At 40.4% G+C, this 23,084-nt stretch overlaps 1 protein-coding gene across 8 annotated transcripts in view; it reads left to right on the top strand.

The window, feature by feature from the left end:
* The window catches only part of KIAA0825 (KIAA0825 ortholog), a 242,669-nt gene that overhangs the window by 67,798 nt on the left and 151,787 nt on the right, over positions 1 to 23,084 (top strand). For all 8 annotated transcript variants that reach the window (XM_077347603.1, XM_077347605.1, XM_077347604.1 and 5 more), the window contains 3 exons: positions 3,292 to 3,482; positions 4,103 to 4,285; positions 14,073 to 14,186. In XM_077347603.1, coding sequence (XP_077203718.1) covers positions 3,292 to 3,482; positions 4,103 to 4,285; positions 14,073 to 14,186 — 488 coding nt within the window. The remainder of the gene's footprint in view (positions 1 to 3,291; positions 3,483 to 4,102; positions 4,286 to 14,072; positions 14,187 to 23,084) is intronic.

The following is a 23,084-nucleotide window of genomic DNA, read 5'->3' as shown; positions in this document are numbered from 1 at the left end:
ACACTAAAAGCTGATTCAATCTTATACCAGAAGTAACAATGAATGTTGCATAAGGAATGTATCCCCTTTGTGCTGTTCAGCCAACTGGAGCTTGTAGGGCTGAGTTATTGGTCCCCAGCAACAAAGCACCCACTTTATCTGACCCCCTCATGAATGTGTCTTCCTTGCCACCCCCTGTGCATTCTTCCCATTTTCCCTTGTCCTCTGCATGATCTTGCTCACAGCTGCACACGCTGCCAAGTACATGGTAGTGGCAGTGTTCCTGGTGAACATAGTTCCAGAAGTTCCAGTGTCCCAATGTCATTGGGTAAAGGGTATCCTAGTAGCTATAAGCATTGGTGATTGGAGGGCTTGTAAATAGGTGAGGAAAAAATGCACAGATGGGTAGGGGAGCAAATGGGTGGAAAATCAGGGGCACTAGTTTTGGAAGTGGGCACAGAACAGGAGTCCTGAGCACTCTGCCCCATCACCCAGAACTGGCCCTGGAGTAGGTTTCTCTGAAGAAATGTAATTCATAATATGGAACGTGTCCAGAGGAGGGCAACAAAGATGGTGAGGGGTTTGGAGACCAAGACATGAAGAAAGGTTGGGGGAGCTTGGTCTGTATAGCCTAGAGAGGAGATGACTGAGAGGGGATCTGATAACCATCTTCAAGTATTTAAAAGGGTACCATATTTGTGGTTTTTATGGGGATTTTATTGTGTTTTAACTATTTATGTTGTAAACCGCCCTGAGACCTATTTGGAGAAGGGCAGTCTAAAAATTAAATAATAATAACAATAATAACAACAACAATAACAATAATAATAATAATAATATGGGAGATGGAGCAGAATTGCCCCAGAGGGACACACCAGAACGAATGGGATGAAATTAATTCAAAAGAAATTCCATCTAAACATCCGGAAGAAGTTCCTGACAGAGCGGTTTCTCAGTGGAACAGGCTTCCTCGGGAGATGGTGGATTCTCCATCTTTGGACATTTTTAAACAGAGGCTGGATAGCCATCTGATGGAGAGGCTGATTCTGTGAAGCTTCAAGCGGGTGGCAGATTACATTGGATGAGTCAATAGGGTTGTGAGTGTCCTGCATAGTGCAGGGGGTTGGACTAGATGACCCATGAGGTCCCTTCCAACTCTATGATTTTATGATTCTATGATTCTAAGTGCAATATATTAATAGTAGAATGTACACCCAAATGGCCCTCCATTTTAAATCTTTGAATTAAACTTTTACAAGCATCTGCTGTAATTTTAAAAACTTGTTTTATAATTGTCAAAAATTAACTTGTCTGTTTGCAGATTATATTGAGTAGTTCATGTAATACTGCCCAAATGCCTGTTTCCTGACATACAATTTAAATGAAAGCCAATATCTGTCATATTAAGCTTGCAAAATTAGCAGATGTTTATCTGTTTGGATACTTACAAGTAACAACAAATAGCAAACAAGAAAAAATTTAAGTCTCTCATGGGTACTTGTAAACTGATCACATTGTTACTAAGCTTATATTTTGAGATAATATAATGTGAGATATCATTAACAATATTGAAAGGTAATATATTCTGGTTTATGGAGCTTCTAAATAAGACTAACAAATAACTATATTGGTTAAAGTACAATATATTAAATGTAGAAGACATAGAATATATATAGATGATTGGACATCAAGAATTTTGTTGAAAATGAGATTGTTTCAAAATGCTTAAAATGCTTTGAATAGTATGAATAAAAACTTAATTTTTAAAAGTTTGCTAGAACAGGTGATTTACTCATAATACCTTCATATTATTTTACTACCACAACTGAAAATCCACAATAGTTAATGGTTTTATTACCATATCATAAAATACATACTCATTAAAATACAAAACATTAATACAGTGTCCACATATAATAATTTGATATGACAATCTTAGAGACATAATGTGTAGAGATCAGTATTGATAAGGTTATTTTTTGTTACTTAAACTTCATTATAGTGACCCATAATAGCAGAACTGTATAGTATATTACATATTAGATCGGAAATTATTATAATCTCTGGTCTCAAACTATATTTGTATGAAAAAAATATACCAAGACAGAAGAAGAAGAAGAGTTGGTTCTTATATGCTGCTTTTCCCTACCCGAAGGAGGCTCAAAGCGGCTTACAGTCGCTTTCCCATTCCTCTCCCCACAACAGACACCCTGTGGGATGGGTGAGGCTGAGAGAGTGCTGATTAAATTGAACAGATCTTAGAATATTATTATATTTATATTTCTGGTATTATTAAAACATAAGAAAGATATATCAAATCTATTTTTTAAAGAAGCCTAACAATGAATAGACATTTACATATCTAGTAAGAAGTGTCTTGCTGTTCTTTCAGGTATAGGTAAACAGGACAATCTCATAATTTGGCAGTTTAGGGAAGTAAGTGTATGAGCAATCTAAAGATGCATTTGTGAAAATGAGGAGTTGCTTCTCATTTGATTAGGCAGGATGAAAGCTTCTAACAGCTATTGGTTTGCTACTGCAAGCAACGCTTATTATGATATACATTCTATTTATTTAATTATGTTTATATTCTTTATCCCATCATTGATATATGGTAAAGAACCTAGATGATTTCCCATTCAGATACTAGATCTAGATGTGGTTATTCTTAGCAAGGTTTCTATATCAAGCAAATTCCCCTAAACTTTTATGGATACCATCTGTCTGTCTGTCACTAATACTCCCAACTTTATGAGTAACATTAATTAAAACTTTACATACAAAAATGGCTATTAATTTCTTCGCTGGAAGAAATTAATAGGTAAGATGGAACATAACAAAAGTCTAAACAGGAGCCTTGGGATAAGGAATATTTGGTATGCAAGTGAAGATTGAGTGAAGTCTTAGCTATCATGCATGTGGACTGAGTTATGAACTGAAAGTATTAAGAAGACACACCAGGGACTCACAGTTGGCCAACCTTTTGTAATTAAATTTTCACAGAGAGCAAATATATGTCCTGCTGACAAAAAATGTTATTTTGGAAATGAAATATTAAAGGACTAATTTATGATAGTTCAGATGTTTGTGCTTTGAATTTTTGAAAGTTTGCTTAGTGAAATAGAACATGGTGTTTATTTGCATTTTTCAAAAATATGTTTTACATCATGTGAGGATCCTGTTCTGGTAGTTCAGCAGCTCTAGTATTCTTTAGCAATTTCCTTTCATCCTGAGTAGATTAGTTTCACTGAATCCAAGCTGACATCTCAGAAGATGTGTTTCTATTGTTTAACATTTGGTGGTTTTTGCCAGGGAGAAAGATGCTCATTCTCAGTCCAGATGTGGCATTATTTCTGCTGTGCTCTTCATCATGATCTATGGACTGTTCTACCTCCTGTGTTAGCCCAGGAGATTCTATCAGAAGTGCTAGAGGAATCCTTGGCAATCTTGACATGCAGATATTTTCAAGCCCAGCCCAGTTACAAAAGAACCTCACAGATAAGGTAATGATTTATTTGTACTTTGTTATTAATGTTGTCTTTTGTTGTTCTGTACCTGAACATAAAACCATCTGGTTAAAATCCAAAGCAGAATTAAACATGTGCATAAACTAAGTTAATCTTGACACGTACAGAACTACTGGAGACTTCTGGGGGAAAGCTCTTCTTAGGTAAGAGTGCACTCTTGTTGAGGAACTCTGGAATTCATACTTTGCCCAGACATGAACTTTATCTTATTGTTTCTTACTGGCCTTACAACATCTTTACTCTGATGGAGAATTTGGTATGCAAGTGAAGCAAACAAATAACAGAAGACAGACACCTGTAGAAGTGAACGTTGATAAAAAGACATGCTTGCTGGTACAATATTAGAAGAGCGTTAATTTAAGAGAAAAATAAGTAACTGTAAGACTTATTTTTCTAATTGCACAATATATGGATAGAAAATGTACTGCTGAGGGTCATGGAACCCCTGAGAACTGTGTGGGATAAATGCCATAGTGCTTTCATTTTATTAATTATACCTCAGGATACTATTGCATTTCAAGCAAACAAATTATATCATATTATGGATTGTATTGCATTTTTAAATAGCTTTTGGGACTCTTCTTTTTCACTTACAGAATAGATTGTACAGCAATTCTGATGACCTGTGAAAACATGTTATGGTCAGTCTGTGGCTCTGTGCAAGAATTCTTGAGCCCACATCAAGACAAAAATCCCTGCATTTATAAAATACACAAGCATTGCAATGATCTTCTTACAGCAGCTGTCATTTTAACTGCCCCCTTGAAAAACCTATATGAGTACGTATGAATTTAATATTTTTAAATATAAAAATTGACTGTCCGTCCACCCTTGTGTGGTGGTTTTCCAGTATGATGACAATGTATCAGTCTATCCTGTTTATGAAGACAACAGCAGTTTGTGGATAAGAACTTATTTTTATGGTGCTTTTACTGTTTTGTTTATATTTTGTAACCTGCCCTTAAATCCATTATGTTGAGAGAAACTGAAAAAATAAGTTATTGTATTTCACAATATTACTGAGACATTCATAAGTACTTTTACTCCAGCATAAATGAAGGAGTCATCTTCACATAAGATTTTATTATATAATTCAGGGTACACCCATTAAACTGCTGTAAGGGGAGGGTGGTATATAAATTAAACCAATCAATAAACAAACAAACAAATAAGTAAATACCTTGCAATGCATCAATAAAATTAACTGGTATTATTTTATATGATATAGTGATATTCCTTAGTATAATTCCATACACAGACAGTTTTGAATGGAAGAACATTAAACAAAACATCATACTAAACCAGGGGTAGTCAAACTGCGGCCCTCCAGATGTCCATGGACTACAATTCCCAGGAGCCCCTGCCAGCGAATGCTGGCAGGGGCTCCTGGGAATTGTAGTCCATGGACATCTGGAGGGCCGCAGTTTGACTACCCCTGTACTAAACCATAATTCAGAATGTTTGAGAAAGGAGCATATATTTCTTCACATTTGATTAACAGAATTTTGAATTAGCTTCCAATTCCTTGCAATTTTTATGCATCTGTGTGCTGATACACAGTCCTTTCCTTTTCTGGAAGCATTTTAATATTTCTTAAGGCTAGGGTTTGGTCACCTTAATTGATGACCTATATTGAGAACTAGAAAGGGTGAATATGATCCTGCTAGTTCTGCTGGATCTATGTGGCTTTGATATTATAGACCACAGTATCCTACTGAACCAACTCTTAGCTGTGGGTCTGGGGAAGATGGTGGTTTGAGTTCCATCTGGGGAGCATGGTCTAAAAAGCTGGTGCTGGAGGATTCCCACTCTGCCACATAGCCATTTATGTATAGGGTTCTAAAGATTTGATTTTTTCTCTCCCATGATGTTTAATATCTAAATGAAGCTTCTGGTAGAGGTCATCAGGAGGTTTGGGCTGCAGTGTCACCAATATGTGGATCAACTTTTCATTTCTATGTAATACGAGGATGCTGTTGATATTTCAAAGAGATGTTTGGAGTCAGTAATGGTCAGGATGAAGGTGAACAAGCTGAAATTTAATCCTGACAAGACAGAGATTTTCCAGGTTTTTAGAAAGGCAGATCAAAAACTTCAGATATCTTCGGCCTTGTATGGGATTGTTTGCTCTTTGAAAAGCCAGGGTTGCCATTTGGAAGTGCTACTGGATGAAACAATTACTGTAGAAAACAAGGGGGTAGTGTAGTGCTTTTGCCAGCTTCAGCTGGTGCATCACCTTGGAACCAGGATATCTAAAGGACCATCTGCTCCTATTTGTTCCTGTTCAGAAATTAAGATGACAGGGAGAGGCCTCCTGACTGTCCCATTTATCAAAGATGCTTATTTGGTGGGTACTTGAGATCAGTGCCAGACCCAAAATTATGGAACAGACTTCCCAGGGAAGTGTTGCTGGCTCCCTGACTTTCAGTCTTTAGGAGGCAGCTGAAGAAGACTGTCTTATTATGATTTCATTTAATTAAAAGTAGTTTTAAATTGTGATTTTAAAATGTTGATTTTATGTTTTTAAATATTTTAAGGTATTTAATATTTTTAGCTGCCTTGAGCTCCATAGGAGGAAAGCTGGCTAACAAATCCTTTAAATTAATAAAAAAGAAGGCAGCATTCCTGTTTCTAAACTTAAATCCTGTGGGTTTAATGTACTATAAATTATCCGGGAATCATCAAACAAACTTGCTATTGATCAGTCAACAGTCTGATCCTGACACAGGTGTACAGATAACAGATCTTATCCTTACCATAAGTTCCCTTTTATAATTCTGAAAGGGCTATCTGGACAGCCCTGCCCGGAACTGCCGGGCCGACCAGCTCTTCCACTCCAGTGGGCCAATCCGGACATGGCCAGTCCGGATTGGCCCGGCCCCTGGAGCGCTCGCCTCCATGAGCCGAGCGCGAGCTGCGTGTCCAGCCTTGCAGCCAGAAGGTTCCTTGCCGGTGGGGAGGGCGCTTCGGTGGCTCGCGCCCTTCCCTGAGACTCAGCCCGGCTGCCAACAGCAGCGCAGGCCAAGTGCCAGCTCCAGAGGTGCGCACCCAGCAAAGGGTTCTCGCTGTGTCACAGACACGGTGAGAACCCTTCGCTGGTCTACTGGCAGCTCCTGAGGAGCGCCGCTGGTGGGAGGGGGCTTTCCCTCCATGCTTGGACAACCAGCACCTCCAGAGGTGGCTCGCTGGCCTTCCAAGGCCCATTTTTTAACATGGGCTTTTCTCCTAGTATCACATAATCATGAACAAGTGCTAGTGATAGCCATCTTTGTTTCCATAGAGAACTGATATCTCTTTAAAATTAATAAACCAGAACATGGAAGTGTCTTGAAATTCCTACAAAATCACTATTTTAAAAACTTCTTTAGCAACCAACAAGAATTTCCTTTGGCAAATCTTAGTTGGTATTGGAAGTAATCTATGAGTCTACCCAGAATTGCCATATTTTATTCAATAGAGCTTACTCCCAGGAAAATGTTCTTGAGATTGCAGCCATTATGTCTTAATAGATGAGAGAAAGGAACTTATTGATGTCTGCTGCTAGTGGAAAACTTGAATTATATAAAAGGGTTGCTATAAATAGGGGGAAAAACAAGCACATGATTAATTTAACAAACACCATTTATACTAAGCTCATAGCAGAATGTAGTTAAAGTTTTATGGTGTCATAATTTTCCATATAAATATTGATGAGGCTCCTTACAACACACCAAACTAATAAAAAATAAAACAATAATATGCTAAATACCACAATATGCTAAAAGGAGCAATAACAACAATAAAAGCAACAAATGGGCAAATAAACCCATGAGCCCAGCACCAAAGTAAGAATCTTATTCTAAAAACACATAAAACAGTAAACCCTTAGCAGTACTGACATAATTCTGCCCTATTTTAATTCTTTTAATTTGTTTATTGTATGGATTATTGTGTAACCCGCCGCGAGCTGGTTCCCGAGAGCGGCGGGCTATAAATCCATTAAATAGATAGGTAGATAGAGAGATAGATAGACACTATTTTGAATTTCTATATCTTTTTTATACAAATGGTGACTCAAAAGCAGAATGATTAATAAAACTATAAAAAACAACAATAATATAAAAGCAGGCAGGTATCAAAACTATATCAGGGAGCTGAAAATTTGTAAAAAGGGACTTAAAAAAACCTTTTCCTGGTGCTTAAAGATTGTAGGTTATATACTAGATGGCCTTCTGTCAGGAGACAGTTCCATGTTTTGGGCATCACTGCTGAAAAGACCTCTGACTATGCTATGTGGACCTGGATATTGTTTCTCTCTGGTCATAGAATCATAGAATCATAGATTTGGAAGGGGCCACACAGGCCATCTAGTCCAACCCCCTGCTCAACACAGGATCAGCCCAAAGCATCCTAAAGCATCCAAGAAAAGTGCGTATCCAACCTTTGCTTGAAGACTGCCAGTGAGGGGGAGTTCACCACCTCCTTAGGCAGCCTATTCCACCGCTGAACTACTCTGACTGTGAAACTTTTTTCCCTGTTATCTAGCCTATATCATTGTACTTGTAGTTTAAACCCATTACTGCACGTCCTTTCCTCTGCAGCCAACAGAAACAGCATCCTGCTCTCCTCCAAAGTCATGTGGAGGGGGTTCTAAAACCAAACAACATTTGAAGGCTGTCTAGGAACAGTTTTGTGCGGAAATCAGACCACCATCTTGCATCTGCCCTCCTAGGAATGGTAGATCTACTATAAAACAGTGCTCCCTAGGCCCATTCTAATCAGCTGAAAAGAATGCCTAGTTTGATGGTACTGAGCATCACAAAAAGGTCCAGGGAAATAAACATGGGCATTCTCCCTCTGTCAGCTGCAATTTACAAATAGTAAGAACATACGAAGTACTTTGGGAGCCCTATTAAGATCAGAAATTAAACTCATATTAATAAATCTCATTTGAACTTTCTCATCCAGAAACACCTGGAGTTGAGAATCCAGTATTTTCCAAATATTTACACAATTGACACCTGGCAGTGTTTATTATATCAGGACAAAAACCTGGCCACATCTTGTTTTGAAAATGGAGGCACTGGCCTTTCTGTTAGTGAGGCAAATCCTCCCAGAGAGACTTGAGAAGCCAGTGTGGTCACATATCAAGTAGACAAGTGGTGAGTCTTATCCTCTGATTGTATTAACAGAAATGTATTCCTATGAACATGTCAAGTGGAATCATTAATCAAATATGATTGGTGTTATCTGTAAAGTTTTTATAAGTTGGTTGCATGTATAAGAGGCCTCTTACCCATTAAAGGAGCATTGAATAGATGGTACGGAGAATATCCAGTGATACTAGTCTTTGCTGGCATGATTACCCCAGAATGGACATTGTGGACAATGGACATTGGTTTCTAGTCTGTGTTCTGTCAGCTTGGATATGCGTTTAATTCCACTGTCACTTCAAATGTAACATCTGCCAGTATCTCTTTTGGGACAAAGGTGGGCTTTTGTGCATGAGTGGGGTCTTGTGCATGAATGAGGATACTTAGGAGCATTTGTGTATGCTTTCTGCATGGTTTCTTGATTCCAGAGGCCCATCCAGAGGTCTGAATTGCTGAGGATGCCAATAAGAAATTTCCCCAGAACCTTTAATTTTGAGGGGACTAGAACCATTTTAATACATGACCTAGGCAGCATACATCTGCAATCTGGATTTGCAGATAGTTAGGTGGATAGGGAATTGGTTAGAGAACCGCACTCAAAGAGTTGTTGTCAATGGTGATTCATCAGACTGGAGGGAGGTGAGTAGCGGGGTACCTCAGGGATCGGTGCTCGGCCTGATACTTTTTAACATATTTATTAATGATCTAGATGAGGGGGTGGAGGGACTACTCATCAAGTTTGCAGATGATACCAATTTGGGAGGACTGGGATATACTCCAGAAGATAGAGACAGTGTTCAGCGAGATCTGAACACAATGGAAAAATGGGCAAATGAGAACAAGATGCAATTTAATAAAGATAAGTGTAAAGTTCTGCATCTGGGTCAGAAAAATGAAAAGCATGCCTACTGGATGGGGGATACGCTTCTAGGTAACACTGTGTGTGAACGAGACCTTGGGGTACTTGCTAAACATGAGCAGGCAGTGTGATGCAGCGGTAAAAAAGGTGAATGCCATTTTGGGCTGTATCAACAGGGGCATCACATCAAAATCACAAGATGTCATAGTCCCATTGTATACGGTAGCGATCCCCAACCTGTGGGCTGCAGACCACATGTGGTCCATCGACTAATTGGAGGTGGGCCCCGAAGAACGCCTTCTCTCCCCCCTGGCCCTTTACTTCATCCCCCCGGCCCTTTACAACACACTTTGGGTGTCATTGTCTCCCATCACTCCCAAATGGGATTATCTCGTTGCAGAGAAACAAGCTCATGGTTCCCATTGATTTGTCATTGTCATGAGTTAAAATTTCCATGAAAATAAAATGTTCCTTATGTTCATTGTTGTGGCGTTTCTATATCTTATATTGAAGGGAAGTTTAAACATTACCATAGCGATCAGAGAGCGCTAGGGCAGTGGTTGAGAGTAGAGGAGTAAACTACCCCCCCACCGGGCCTCAGTAAAAGGCGTTGAGTGGTCCCCAGTAAGTGGTCCCCGGCGTTGAGTGGTCCCCAGTGATAAAAAGGTTGGGGACCACTGGTATACGGCACTGGTCAGACCACACCTGGAGTACTGTGTGCAGTTCTGGAGGCCTCACTTCAAGAAGGACGTAGATAAAATTGAAAGGGTACAGAGGAGAGCGACGAAGATGATCTGGGGCCAAGGGACCAAGCCCTATGAAGATAGGTTGAGGGACTTGGGAATGTTCAGCCTAGAGAAAAGGAGGTTGAGAGGGGACATTATAGCCCTCTTTAAGTATTTGAAAGGTTGTCACTTGGAGGAGGGCAGGATGCTGTTTCCGTTGGCTGCAAAGGAGACGACACGCAGTAATGGGTTTAAACTACAAGTACAACGATATAGGCTAGATATCAGGGAAAGAAATTTCACAGTCAGAGTAGTTTAGGATGCTTTGGGCTGATCCTGCGTTGAGCAGGGGGGTTGGACTAGATGGGCTGTATGGCCCTTTCCAACTCTATGATTCTATGATTCTATTCATGAGCTAAAATATTGGGACTTCACATCCCCTGATCTCTATATTTCAGTAACAAATGATAGTTTCTTATGGATTTAGAAACAAATTCCTAAAATATCCTGTTACAGTTCATTTAAATTTTAGTAATTTTTCCATAAATATTGGTATTCCAATGACCTTTTTGTTTAGTAATTACACTTTTCTACTATACATGTCCTAAAGTTTCCTATAGACTAAACATCTTACTCCATTCTGTAATGCCATGGTCCCCAACCTTTTTATCACCGGGGACCGGTCAACGCTCGGCCATTTTACTGAGGCCTGGGAGTGGGGTTGGCTTTTGCCGAGGGACATCGCCGCTGCCTGAGCCCCTGCTCCACTTGCTTTCCTGCCGACACCCCTGACTTCCTGCTGCCCGCTGGGGGGCTCTGCCAGCAGCAGCTGCGCAGTGCCATGCTGAGGGGGAGCCATAGCCATGGCGGTCACTGGAGAGCACCAAAGGTGAGCCGGCGGCAGTGTGGCAGGGCAGCCCCCGAGGCAATAGCCAGGAACAAGGACGAGGAGGAGACGTAGCCCGGTACCGACTGATCTACGGACCGGTCCCGATCCCCGGACCGGGGGTTGGGGACCACTGCTGTAAAGCACTCTGAATAAATACAGCATAGCTGATATATAGAGTATTCTGAACTGTACTGTCCAGTATCAATTTCTAGTTATTCTTTATCGTTTCACTATATCACCATATGTGCAATAGATTTGCTTCTACTAATGTGCCTTGAAAATTTATCACTTATAAATTTCTCTCAATTAATCATTCTGTTTTTTAAATAACTTATATATAGCTCTGCTTGTGAAAGTATTTTTGCATTTTCAAAAAGAAATCCACTGAAACACATACAACTTGATATTGTTCTGAATTTAAGATTATTTCTAACACAAAATTATTTAAGTCCTGCAATTCAACGTTATTAGGAATCGTTAAGTATTCATCATTTCACACTCGCACTGAGATTTACAAGAGCAGTTCTCACCTTGTCATATACTGCAGAGGAATAATTCCAACACAGAATTTTTCCATGGTATCATATATTCTCACAGATGCTTTCTTCAGCTTTGAGTTTAGAGGCAGCTGCTATAGCATATTTTATACATAAACTGCTATCTTAAGCAGAGTTACATCCTTCTAAGTCCGTTTAACTCAATGTATGTAGAAAGGTGTAAATCTACTACCTTGCTGGATCAGGGGAATGCTGTGGACATAGTTTATCTGGATTTCAGTAAAGCTTTTGATAAAGTTCCATATGATATTCTTACTGACAAGTTGGTAAAATGTGTTATAGATCCTAATTCTGTCAGGTGGATCGATAACTGGTTGACAGATCATACCCAAAGGGTACTTGTTAATGGTTCAGATCCTCTTGGAGAAGAGTGACAAGTGGAGTGCCCCAAGGATCATGCACTGAACATGAGCCAGCAGTGTGACTCGGCGGCTTAAATGGGAAATGGGATTTGGGGCTGTATCAAACAGAGTATCATGTCCAGATCATGGGAGGTGTATTGCTTTACTCTGCTCTGGTTCAGGCTCAGTTGGAGTACTGTGTTCAGTTTGGGGCACCACAGTTGAAGAGGGATGTAGACAAACTGGAGCGTGTCCAGAGGAAGGCAACAAAGATGGTGAAGAGTTTGGAGACCAAGATGTATGAGGGAAGGTTTGGGGAGCTTGGTCTGTTTAGCCTGGAGAGGAGATGACTGAGAGGGGATCTGGTAACCATCTTCAAGTATTTTAAAGGGTGCCATATAGAGGATGAAGCAGAGTTGTTCTGTCTTGTCCCGGAGGGACGGACCAGAACCAATGGGATGAAATTAATTCAAAAGAAATTCCATCTAAACATCTGGGAGAAGTTCCCAACAGTTAGAGCGGTTTCTCGGTGGAACAGGCTTCCTCAGGATGTGGTGTGTTCTCCATCTTTTGAAATTTTTAAACAGAGGCTGGATAGCCATCTGATGGAGAGGCTGATTCTGTGAAGCTTCAAGGGGGTGGCAGATTCCATTGGATGAGCAATAGGGTTGTGAGTGTCCTGCATAGTGCAGGGGTTGGACTAGATGACCTAGGAGGTACCTTCCAACTGTATTATTCTATGATTCTATTTCCTTGTACCTACTGCTATAATTCAATTATCATAGTAAGAAAATTAAACTTACAGATCTACTATTAATATTTTCATTGCTTGCAGTTCTTAATTGACATGGTTGAGGCCGGCGCCTCCTTGTAAGATCGCCCTTCCCCCCTTCCCTTTTCAGGGCTATATATGCAGTGTTCTCTGGTCTCCTCCCTGGGAATGCTGCCGCTGTTGGGTTGGTTGGGTTGGACGGTGTATTTGTTTTTGTAGGATATTTTTATGTATTAGGGGTTTTATGGGTTTTTATATGTTGTTACCCACCACAAGCCTTAGAGGAGTGGCAGGTTATAAATTGAAGTAATAATAATAATAATAATTGTTGTTGTTGTTGTTTAGATTATTTCTCTGGTATATAGTCCTTCTTTAAAATTGATCATAGTTACAAAATAGTTTTAGAAATTTGGCTAGAATGGTTTTATCCAGTTTTAGAATTCTAGCTTAAAAAGTTTTACCATGTACTCTTAGAGAACTCTGAAAAAGTATACCTAATTTATATTGTTCATCCAGATTAATTAATCACTTGACAAACAGGGCATGTTATCACTGCACGTTTTTAAAGGACCCCCCCCCCAAATTCTTCAACGCGGTGTCCTTGCTCCTTTCCCTAGTGGGAGGAGAACCTGGGCCGGAGGACTCACCGCACGGCCATCCTTCTGTGTCTGTGCAGTGACTCACCGGCCGGGCCAGGCGAGGCTGGGCCAAGCTTGGCCCTGGATGGACACTCGGAGCACCCAATCAGGAGGTGTTTTGTGGATCCACGGCTCCTGATTGGGCCCTCTGAGTTTTTATCCCGGACAGAGCCCGCCCTTTCTCCTCCCACATTGCCCTTACCCTTTTATTTAATACTGCGGGAGCGGTTACAGATAGGTGGTAGAACTTACTACTATTTCATTAGACTTTGATGCTTCTCGTAAACATTTGTGGAACATTGTAATATCCAGCAAAAATTTAACAATGGATGTTTAGAGATAGATTTATTGTTTTTAAAACAAGCTTTAGCTTGGAACAATGAAGTTTGTATAATAGAGTTCAAGGGGTTGTCTCCTTCTCTGTGCCACCTTCCAATAGGCACGCCTGAAGTATGGGAAAACATTATGTAATGACATATTGGGGTACATGAGACTGGGAAATTGGCAGAAACCAGACATCTCTTTTCCTCGTGTGAGCTGACCTTTTGTTTGAGCAACAAGCTGTTTTGCTCAAAGTGTTTTTATGTTTTTGTTTTTTAGTATCTGGTGTTAAACATAATGTTTCATACTCCTGAATTATTTTTATCTTTCAGAACATTTCAGAGTAGTTTTGATGATCCCGTTCCTTCACTTGTTTTGGAACTTCCTGTTAGCCAACCATTACACTGGTTCTGCAGCATAACAGAATTTTCCCCTTCATTTCTTAAGTGAGTATTTTCCAGGTGATGTTTTCTTCTCTACTAGTCTGTTCACAATGTTCCCGGAGCCTTGATGATATGATCTTCCCGAACACTTTTCTAATAACTTACAAGAGGCCATCTTTCTTCCGGATTAGCAGTATGATGGCTTTCTTCCATGTTGATGGAATGCATTCTGAGCCTCCAGAGAGGGCGGTATATAAATATAATAAATGAATAAATAAATAATAAATTTTAAGCGCCATATGAGTGTTAAGAAGATGTTGTAGCAGAATGTCTCAGCCAGCTTTAATCATTTCAGCATTAACTTAGTCTTCAGTTATTTTTATTGCTTTTTAGTTCAATGAGAGTTGGCTTACCGCTGATGGTTGTAGAGCTGGTTAAAGAATTCTTTCCATTTCTGATGGCGTTCGGTAGTAGATCTCACAAAAGTACCGTCTTCTTTGTTAATATTATCATTTGTCAAATTACTTTTACCACTTAGTCGTTTGAGGGTCTGATATATGTATTCATGCCTGGATGCAGCTTCTTCTAGGTCTGCTGCAATACTGTTCTGGTAGGCTTCTTGCTCCTCTTTCATCTTCTGTCTAACCTCTTTGTTCAGTCTTTGGTACTGCTCAAAGTCAACATGTTTGGCTCGTTTATGTTTTTCTACGAGGTCTATATATTCATCTGAAATCCATGGTTCTGTTCGACGTTTGATTGGTGGACATAAAGAGGTGGCACATTCTAGGATGGTTTCTGAGAGCTCTGTTTCATCTATTTCCACATCATCTGATGGTTCACGAAGTGCAGATTTATTTGATAAAGCAATTTGAAATTTTTGTCTGAGAGCAGGCTCTCTCAGGCATGCCCAATTAATTTTGGCTGGTATATGCCCTTTGCTGCACTTTGCTCGTTGAAGTCATAGTTGTACCTTGGCTTGTACAAGGTAGTGATTAGATCTGCAGTCAGGTCCTCTCATGGCTCGGACATCTTTGAGTGATGAATGGAACCTGGAGTTGACCAGAATATAGTCCAGTATTGCTGAGTCCTTGCTTGATGGATTTCCATTGTCATTTATCTTCCCATTGCCAAATTTGCCCATTATTTCCTCCCAACCAGACATGTCAGCACTGATATGGGTGTTGAACTCTCCAGCAAGAACAGTCAAATCTCTCTGTGGTATTGAATCTAATGCACCTGGAGCTGGATATAAAAGTTGTCCTTAGCTGTATCTCTGCTGGTTTCAGTAGGGGCATAAGTGGAAAGGATGTGATTCTTGATTGTACCATTGATGGTGAGGACTGCCAGGCAATCTGATATTGTTTGGAATGCAATTATGCTCCTCGCAGCCTGTCTGTCCACCATGAAGCCAACTCCAGCTTCTCACTTTTCTCTTCCAGAGTAAAATAGCGTCATTGTTTTATCGATCATCGGTGTTTTGATGGTCAGCATTCCAGATCCAGTGAGGTGCGGTTCAGATAGTATGACAATTAAAATTTTGCATTTTGACAATTTCATAGCTATGATTTCCTTTTTTCCAACATGATGTCCAGTTTGTACATTCCAGGTGGCGATACAAATTTCTGATTTTGGAGTCATAAATTAAATTTTTGGGCCAGTAGTCCACTTCTCACCAGTACCCTAGTTCCCTATTGCTGGTGCATTGGCTGCCCCAGATGCGATAGCATTATCAATTTCATTTATTTGAATTTCCAAGCAGGATTTAGGCTGCATCAGGGCTGTATTGATTAAATGTTCACCATCCATCAACTAGCAGAGGGAAGAATTAGGTTTGGAAAGAGAAATGTCATCGTGTTTTGACTGCGTCCACTAGCCTTGTCTATGGAAAATCCTAGAAACTGAAAATGTGCCCCAGAAAATAACATCCTCCAAACAGCATATGATGGTTCAACAAGCCAAGTGCGAATTTGAAATGAGCTATCAGAGGAGTTCACCATCCAGACTGGAGTGCACCAAGGAGATGTGGCCTCTCCCCTAATTTTTAACATCATAGTTGATGGTATTATGAGAAAAGTATTCAAGAATAGGTGTGGGGTTCAATATGGCCGAAACAATTTCCTGACAGATCTAGTTTTTGCAGATGATAGTACCATATTTGCTGCTGCAGAGGCTACTAGCATCCTTGATGACATTACCTGCATTGCCCAATCTTATGTCTTAAAAATAAATGTGGACAAAACCAAAGTCATAACCATAGATAGATCACCAACAAATGTGTATCTCAATGTGTACACCAAGTTGAGCAAGTTAAAGAATTTAAATACTTATGCTCATTGATGCAAGAAAAGAAAGTGTTATCTACCACTGAAGCCTACAATAGAATTGTCCAAGAAACATCAGCATTTGCCACACTCAAATGGTGCCTCTGGAAGGAGACAAATAGTTCTCAAGACCAAAGTTCATCTTTTTCAGACACTAATTCTGCCAATTCTCCTATATGGATCAGAAACATGGACTTTACTAAAACCAGACATATAGTAACCTGAGAACTTACAAATGCGATGCCTGCAGCAGATTCTGAGTGTCTCTCTATGTAATCATAATCAAAATGAAACAATTCGGACAAAATGTTACCACCAGCTTCAAATTAAAGAACAAATTCAAAAGTGCAGACTGCAGTGGTTTGGCCATGTCTTCAGAATGAGTACCAGCAGACTGCCTCTCAAACTCCTCTGGTGAGAACGACTAACTGAATGGAAGATCCAACATCTGGCATTAAAGAAAACAGGTCTGATTGCACTCAAAAGCTCATGCCCTGAATAAATCTCTGTTGGTCTTAAAGATGCTACTGGACTCTGATTCTGATGTCTTAAACAGATAGAGGAAGACCTTAGAAACAGCTATTGACTATCCACATAGGCAAAACTTCTGCCACCAATCGCCAAGAGTGGAAACATATTATAAACAAGGAAAGAAATCCAGTGGCACCTACAGCAGTGTATTGGCTGACAGAACAACCTGCTCCACCAATTGCCAGCTAAAGGATGAAAAGAAGAAGAAAGAAGAAGGTGGTTTAGAATGGAAACTGTTATATTCTTTTGTTGCATAATGACACTTTTAGTTTAAGAAATATTTTAAATCTAGTGTGAAAAAGCTATTGGAATTTTATGAAATTATATCTTCTGTATAGATGGAACCAGTGCAGATAAGGAATGTAAACCATTCTTTGTCCAAAGCCAAGAGATTAATTCAGTCATGGACATATGAACTGTTACCAGGCCTTTTCTGTTTATAATTCAAAGTCGCTCTGTCTTTTCCTCACTGGATATTAACCTTTATACTTAATGCTAGCTAAATCTGGCAACTGTGTTTTCAAGCATGTTTGAAACCTTCTTCATGTTGACTTTATTTTGGACTTGGGATAGGGATGGGAATTCATATAATATAGAGCAGGGGTCATCAAACTGCGGCCCTCCAGATGTCAATGGACTACAATTCCCACGAGACACTGCCAGTGTTTGCTGGCAGGGGCTCATAGGAATTGTAATCCATGGACATCGGGAGGGCCGCAGTTTGACTACCCCTGATGTAGAGAATGGTCCTGTGCAGAGGGTCATTGTCCCTAATCTGTTAACATTTGTTCCTAATCTGTTAAGAAACCATGATAGATTTGTACAAGTCCCTAAATATTCAAAACTGCATTTAGCTTCAGAGTACATTTGAAACATGGTATTTAAGAGAATTCTTTGGCATTAGTTTTTGGGAATGGACCCTGTCATAAATTTGCCTTGGCTATATATTATTACATCCGTGTTGCATATTTGTGTGCATGAAAGACAAATACATGACAAATTCATGGCACCACCCAAAGAAATCCATTCTTCCATGTTATAAGTGACTTAGGGGACACTATAAAGTCTGGCTCTGGGCATATGCAAAGGGCAGACTTTTAAGTTACAGCAGCCTGTGCATGTGTGTATAAACATGAGCAAACATGAGCACGGAAGGAAGACTTTGAATCATAGGAAAGTTTTATTGCTACAAATTAAGCTAGAGTATAAGCAGGGAAAATAGTTATCAAGCCTAATACCTACAGATCCAAGGAAAAGTAGTAAAAACAGTAAAAGTAGTAAAAAAAAAAGTAGTAAAAACAACCTGCTCCACCAATTGCCAGCTAAAGGATGAAAAGAAGAAGAAAGAAGAAGGTGGGTATGTGAATAATGATCTCCCATTTAACCCAAGGCACATGTTGCACACATCTTAGTACCCAGACCATATTTCGCTATAACTATCTATTTTTTCCATCCTGGCAGATAAATAGTTCTCTACATGGAAACTTATCTCTGCTCTTTCTGTCCCCTTAGTGCATTTTATAGCTCTCTTCGCTGGGAAAATAAATGGTTTTCAGGATCCCAGGGACTCCCTGGTATGCTTCAAAGCATGTTACATCTTTGGGGCATGATGCCATCTTTTCTGCTGGTACAAAACAGAGAGAGGGATTCCCATGGACTACAGAGAAAACATAGGACTTGCATGTACAAAAGCCATGTGGAGGGGAAATGGGAGGGTGAGACAGTGAAATTGCAGACTGTATCTAGCTCATCTGTACACCGCCCATGGCGCCGCAGGCCCCCCCCCCCCCGGCCCATAATCCTGGGATAAGCTCTGTGGAACTGGCCCACCAAGGTAGGTACATGGACATTCTGTTGGGTCACGTCTCATGCTACCCTTGGTGTTTACCAGAACATACACAGGTATGGAGGAAGTATGTCTCCCCTCCCCAGACTGGGTACAGTTACAAGCTGTGCAGATTGTCAGGATTTTGGAGGTGACCTTCGACACCTTCCTTACCCTCTGTATTTTACAGGCATCTGTGCCAACCAGTAAGATTCCTCCCATTCTTGCCTATAGGAGCAGCAAGCTATATATGCTTTCAGCATTCACATGCATTGCATTCTTTTTTTTACTGTGAAGTGGTTGGCATGCAATAGAGCTGTAGAACAAACGAAGGCAGGGCAAAAATTTACTGGTTGGAAAGTGGGTCTTATGGAGTGGCAGAGAGGATGACCACCTTCTGCGCTACCAAGTTTTTAGCTGCAGGTCTTTGCCTGGTGATGTCTGGCAGTTTCTCCAAGGGGGTGATCCCCCTTTCTCCCATGAGTCCAATTGCAATTTCAGCTGAGAATTTTCTTTCCTGGTGCTATGTGAAGCCTTGCTACAGTGTTTTTTTTTTCTGATTTGGCTTTGAAGAAATACCCACTGTTAGGACGTTATCTACTTAAGGTTTTCTTTTGGTTGTTTTTCATCAGCTCATGTTGGGAGGTGGTGACTGAGGTTTAACTGTTTTTGGTTTTGGGTTTGAGGCTGCCTTCACTGGAAATCCTCCAAATCCCAGAAATCCTTTCTGGTTTTTTTCTGGGGCAGTCCTCAGAGAAACCCTCTTGGGTCTTGTCCCTGTTCAGAGTTAAAAGTCACATGCCAACACCAGGTACAGTTGTTAAAAGTAGTATAGTGGGTGCTCAGAGGAGGATTCCATATGTTGCTTGGCCCCTCATGTTTGTGGGGTTTTGCTGAAATTTCATCCTTCTGTGTCTCAAGCTTTTGGGCTTTCCTCGGCTGGAACAATCAATGGCCTTTCTGTTGTTTCCCTGGGATGATCCTGAGAGACACCATATCGCGTCTGGCCCCTATTCAGAAGTCCACCATCTTCCTCTGTCTTCCAGTATGCCTACCCAGAACTCTACTAAGTCCATCTTGTTCCCAGCAAACCTACCCAGAAGTCTGCCAAGTCCATCTCTCTCCTACTATACCTAACAAGAACAACTAGGAACCAAGCCCTATGAAGATAGGTTAGGGCTAATCCTGCGTTGAGCAGGGGGTTGGACTAGATGGCCTGTATGGCCCCTTCCAATTCTATGATTCTATGATTCTATGATTCTAGGTTGAGTGACTTGGGAATGTTCAGCCTGGAGAAAAGGAGGTTGAGAGGGGACATGATATCCCTCTTTAAGTATTTGAAAGGTTATCACTTGGAGGAGGGCAGGATGCTGTTCCCGTTGGCTACAGAGGAAGGGACGCACAGTAATGGGTTTAAACTACAAGTACAACGATATAGGCTAGATATCAGGGGGAAAAAATTCACAGTCAAAGTAGTTCAGCAAATACAAAAAGATGAAGTCAGTTATGTTTACTTCTTTACCCTATGGGACATTACTATAGATAAAAACTTGGCTACCCGTTCAGTGGTCTCCGAGCAATTATCGGTAAGCAGCAATTCAAGAGCCCTGCCATCTGAGACATTAGAGAAGGGTATAAGTGGGCAGATCAAGTCAGAACGTTAGTTGTTATACAACTCACATCGCAGAATGATATGGCTAACTGAGTCTGGTTCTGTATGGCAATACCTGCAAATTCTTTAATTGCGGGGAATTCTCCTATACCTGCCTTCAACCATTGCAGAAGGAAATACATTTAGTCTGGCTAACATAAACGCTCTGCGGTTTGAAGGTATTATAAGGTTGGAAAAATAGTATGCCATAGTGTTTGGGGTATAGGGTAGACCAAAAGCTCATGGGAAGCACGGTCCCCCTGCACCAGCATAAATTATCTGGAGATCAATATCCTGGATTCTTCTTTGGATAGTTTGAAAAATATGATCCTCTCCAGAGTTAGCTAAAGAATCAAGGTCAATGCGTATGGATTTAATTTTAGAGGCAATGGCCTGAGACCATTTCGAAGTATAATGGTCAGATAGAAGAAGTGCAAGGAGACTGTTTGGTGGAGGGCTAAAGAAAGATGGAGCCAGCATTTGATGGATAAAATTCAAGCATGTGATTCGATAGTGTGTAGACCCAGCTCGGCACATAGAGTCAAATAGGTTACTGAATTCGGTAAGCCTAAAATTCTGCGGTAAAAGGCCGCAGACTTACAGTCGGCTTATTTATTCAGAGACTGGATCCATACATGAATCCCAAAGAGCAGTCGAGGGATCACGGAGGCTTGAAAAAACCCCCCGGAGAGCCACAGGCACTTATTGGTTGCCCTTCTGGAAGTGGAAGCGACAAATGGCCTGTGATTTATTCTTGGCCAAGGAAAGACTAGTATTACGGTGGGTAGACCATTTTAGGTTATGATGAAAAAGAAGCCCCAGATATCTGAAGGACTTAACCTGTTCAGTCTTTTTTCCTGCAACTCTCCAAGTGGCATGCTTCTAAGATTTGGAAAATATTAAAATTTTGTCCTTATCAAAATTGACAACTAGGGAATTCAAATCACAGGAGATGAATTTACGTAAAGCACGTTTAAGACCAATTTTTGTGACTGAGAGAACCACTGCATCATCAGCATATAATAATATAGGAACCTCATCTGATTTTAATTTTGGGGGATGTCCGTCCACTGTGGCCAGATACAGAGGTAGATCGGCAAGGAACAAATTGAACAGGCTTGGGGCTAGTACGCAACCCTGCTTTACACCTTTTGATACAGGAATTTTATGGGATAAAGTACCCGAGCCATTTAATCTAATTTGTCAAAAATTAGAGGAATGTAAAGGAGACGGTGTTCAATTCCCAACTTCTTAAATTTCTCCCATAATAAGGGACGCTTGACTGAGTCAAAGGCCTTACGCAAATTAATAAAAGCTGTATATAATTTCCCCCGCCCCTGCTGGGAGTATTTTTCAGCAAGGAAGGCCAAAATTGAACAGTGATCCAGGGTGGAATACTGAGGCATAAATCCAATTTGTTCCCTACCCAGTGAATTAGAAACATTCATCCAATCTTGCAGATTGTTTAGCAGATGTTTTGCATATAGTTTTCCCACTATGGACAGTAAACTAATAGGTCTATAGTGTAATAATGATTTACATATGAGACATATGCTATCAGCTATATTGTCATTCCCTGCCTAACTTGGGGCCAGAAGTCCTCCCACATCCATTTTACAGCCTATTTATGCTCCCCAAAACATTTTGGAGTGTGTATTTTCCCCAATGACTTACATTTTTTTGAAAGTGAATGTTATGATTTTTTAATGTTTATTCTGAAAAAATGAAGTATTTAACTTTTATTAAATATTCTGGCTCCAAATTCATGATTATTTGTTTCTGACATGAAATATGTTTACCATATGACAGCTATGGTGATAAGATTCAAACTGGATTAGCACTACTCATAATTAGCATAAAGGTAAAGGTATCCCCTGTGCAAGCACCGAGTCATGTCTGACCCTTGGGGTGACGCCCTCTAGCGTTTTCATGGCAGACTCAGTACGGGGTGGTTTGCCAGTGCCTTCTCCAGTCATTACCGTTTACCCCCCAGCAAGCTGGGTACTCATTTTACCGACCTCGGAAGGATGGAAGGCTGAGTCAACCTTGAGCCGGCTGCTGGGATCGAACTCCCAGCCTCATGGGCAAAGCTTTCAGACGGCTGTCTTACCACTCTGCACCACAGGAGGCTCTTAATAATTAGCATAGCTTTGATTAAAAGCATGTTGTGACCAAATAAACACCGGAGGTCATTATTTTATTATTTATTTATTATATTTATATACTGCCCTCCCCTTGTGGCTCAGAGCGGTTTACAGCACAGTCCTGTACAGAGTTGACTTCATTGGACTCCAAAGGATTTAACCATGTTCAGGATTACACAAAATAGGCTCTAATCCACAGTAAACACGTAGTGTTTCAGGAAGATTTGCTTTTATTTATAAAGTTTTTATTTTATTTTGTATTGCAACAAATACAATACTTGCACTAATTTGCTTAAACATGCAGAGACCTGCAAGGATTTGGGAAGGCATTTCATATCCCCTCCTCCACTGTTTCCAGTTTGCTTTCATGAAAGTCCTGTAGCCTGTCCTCTGACTGCAATGTCTGGTGCAGGAAGCCACTCAAAGGAGAAAGACTCTTGTCTAAGAATCCCCCCCCCCCCGTCATTCCATTTGCAGTTGATGAAGGAC

Source organism: Paroedura picta, chromosome 7, assembly GCF_049243985.1.
Source record: "Paroedura picta isolate Pp20150507F chromosome 7, Ppicta_v3.0, whole genome shotgun sequence".
Lineage (NCBI taxonomy): Eukaryota > Metazoa > Chordata > Lepidosauria > Squamata > Gekkonidae > Paroedura > Paroedura picta.
This window is presented reverse-complemented; position numbering and strand designations above follow the sequence as displayed.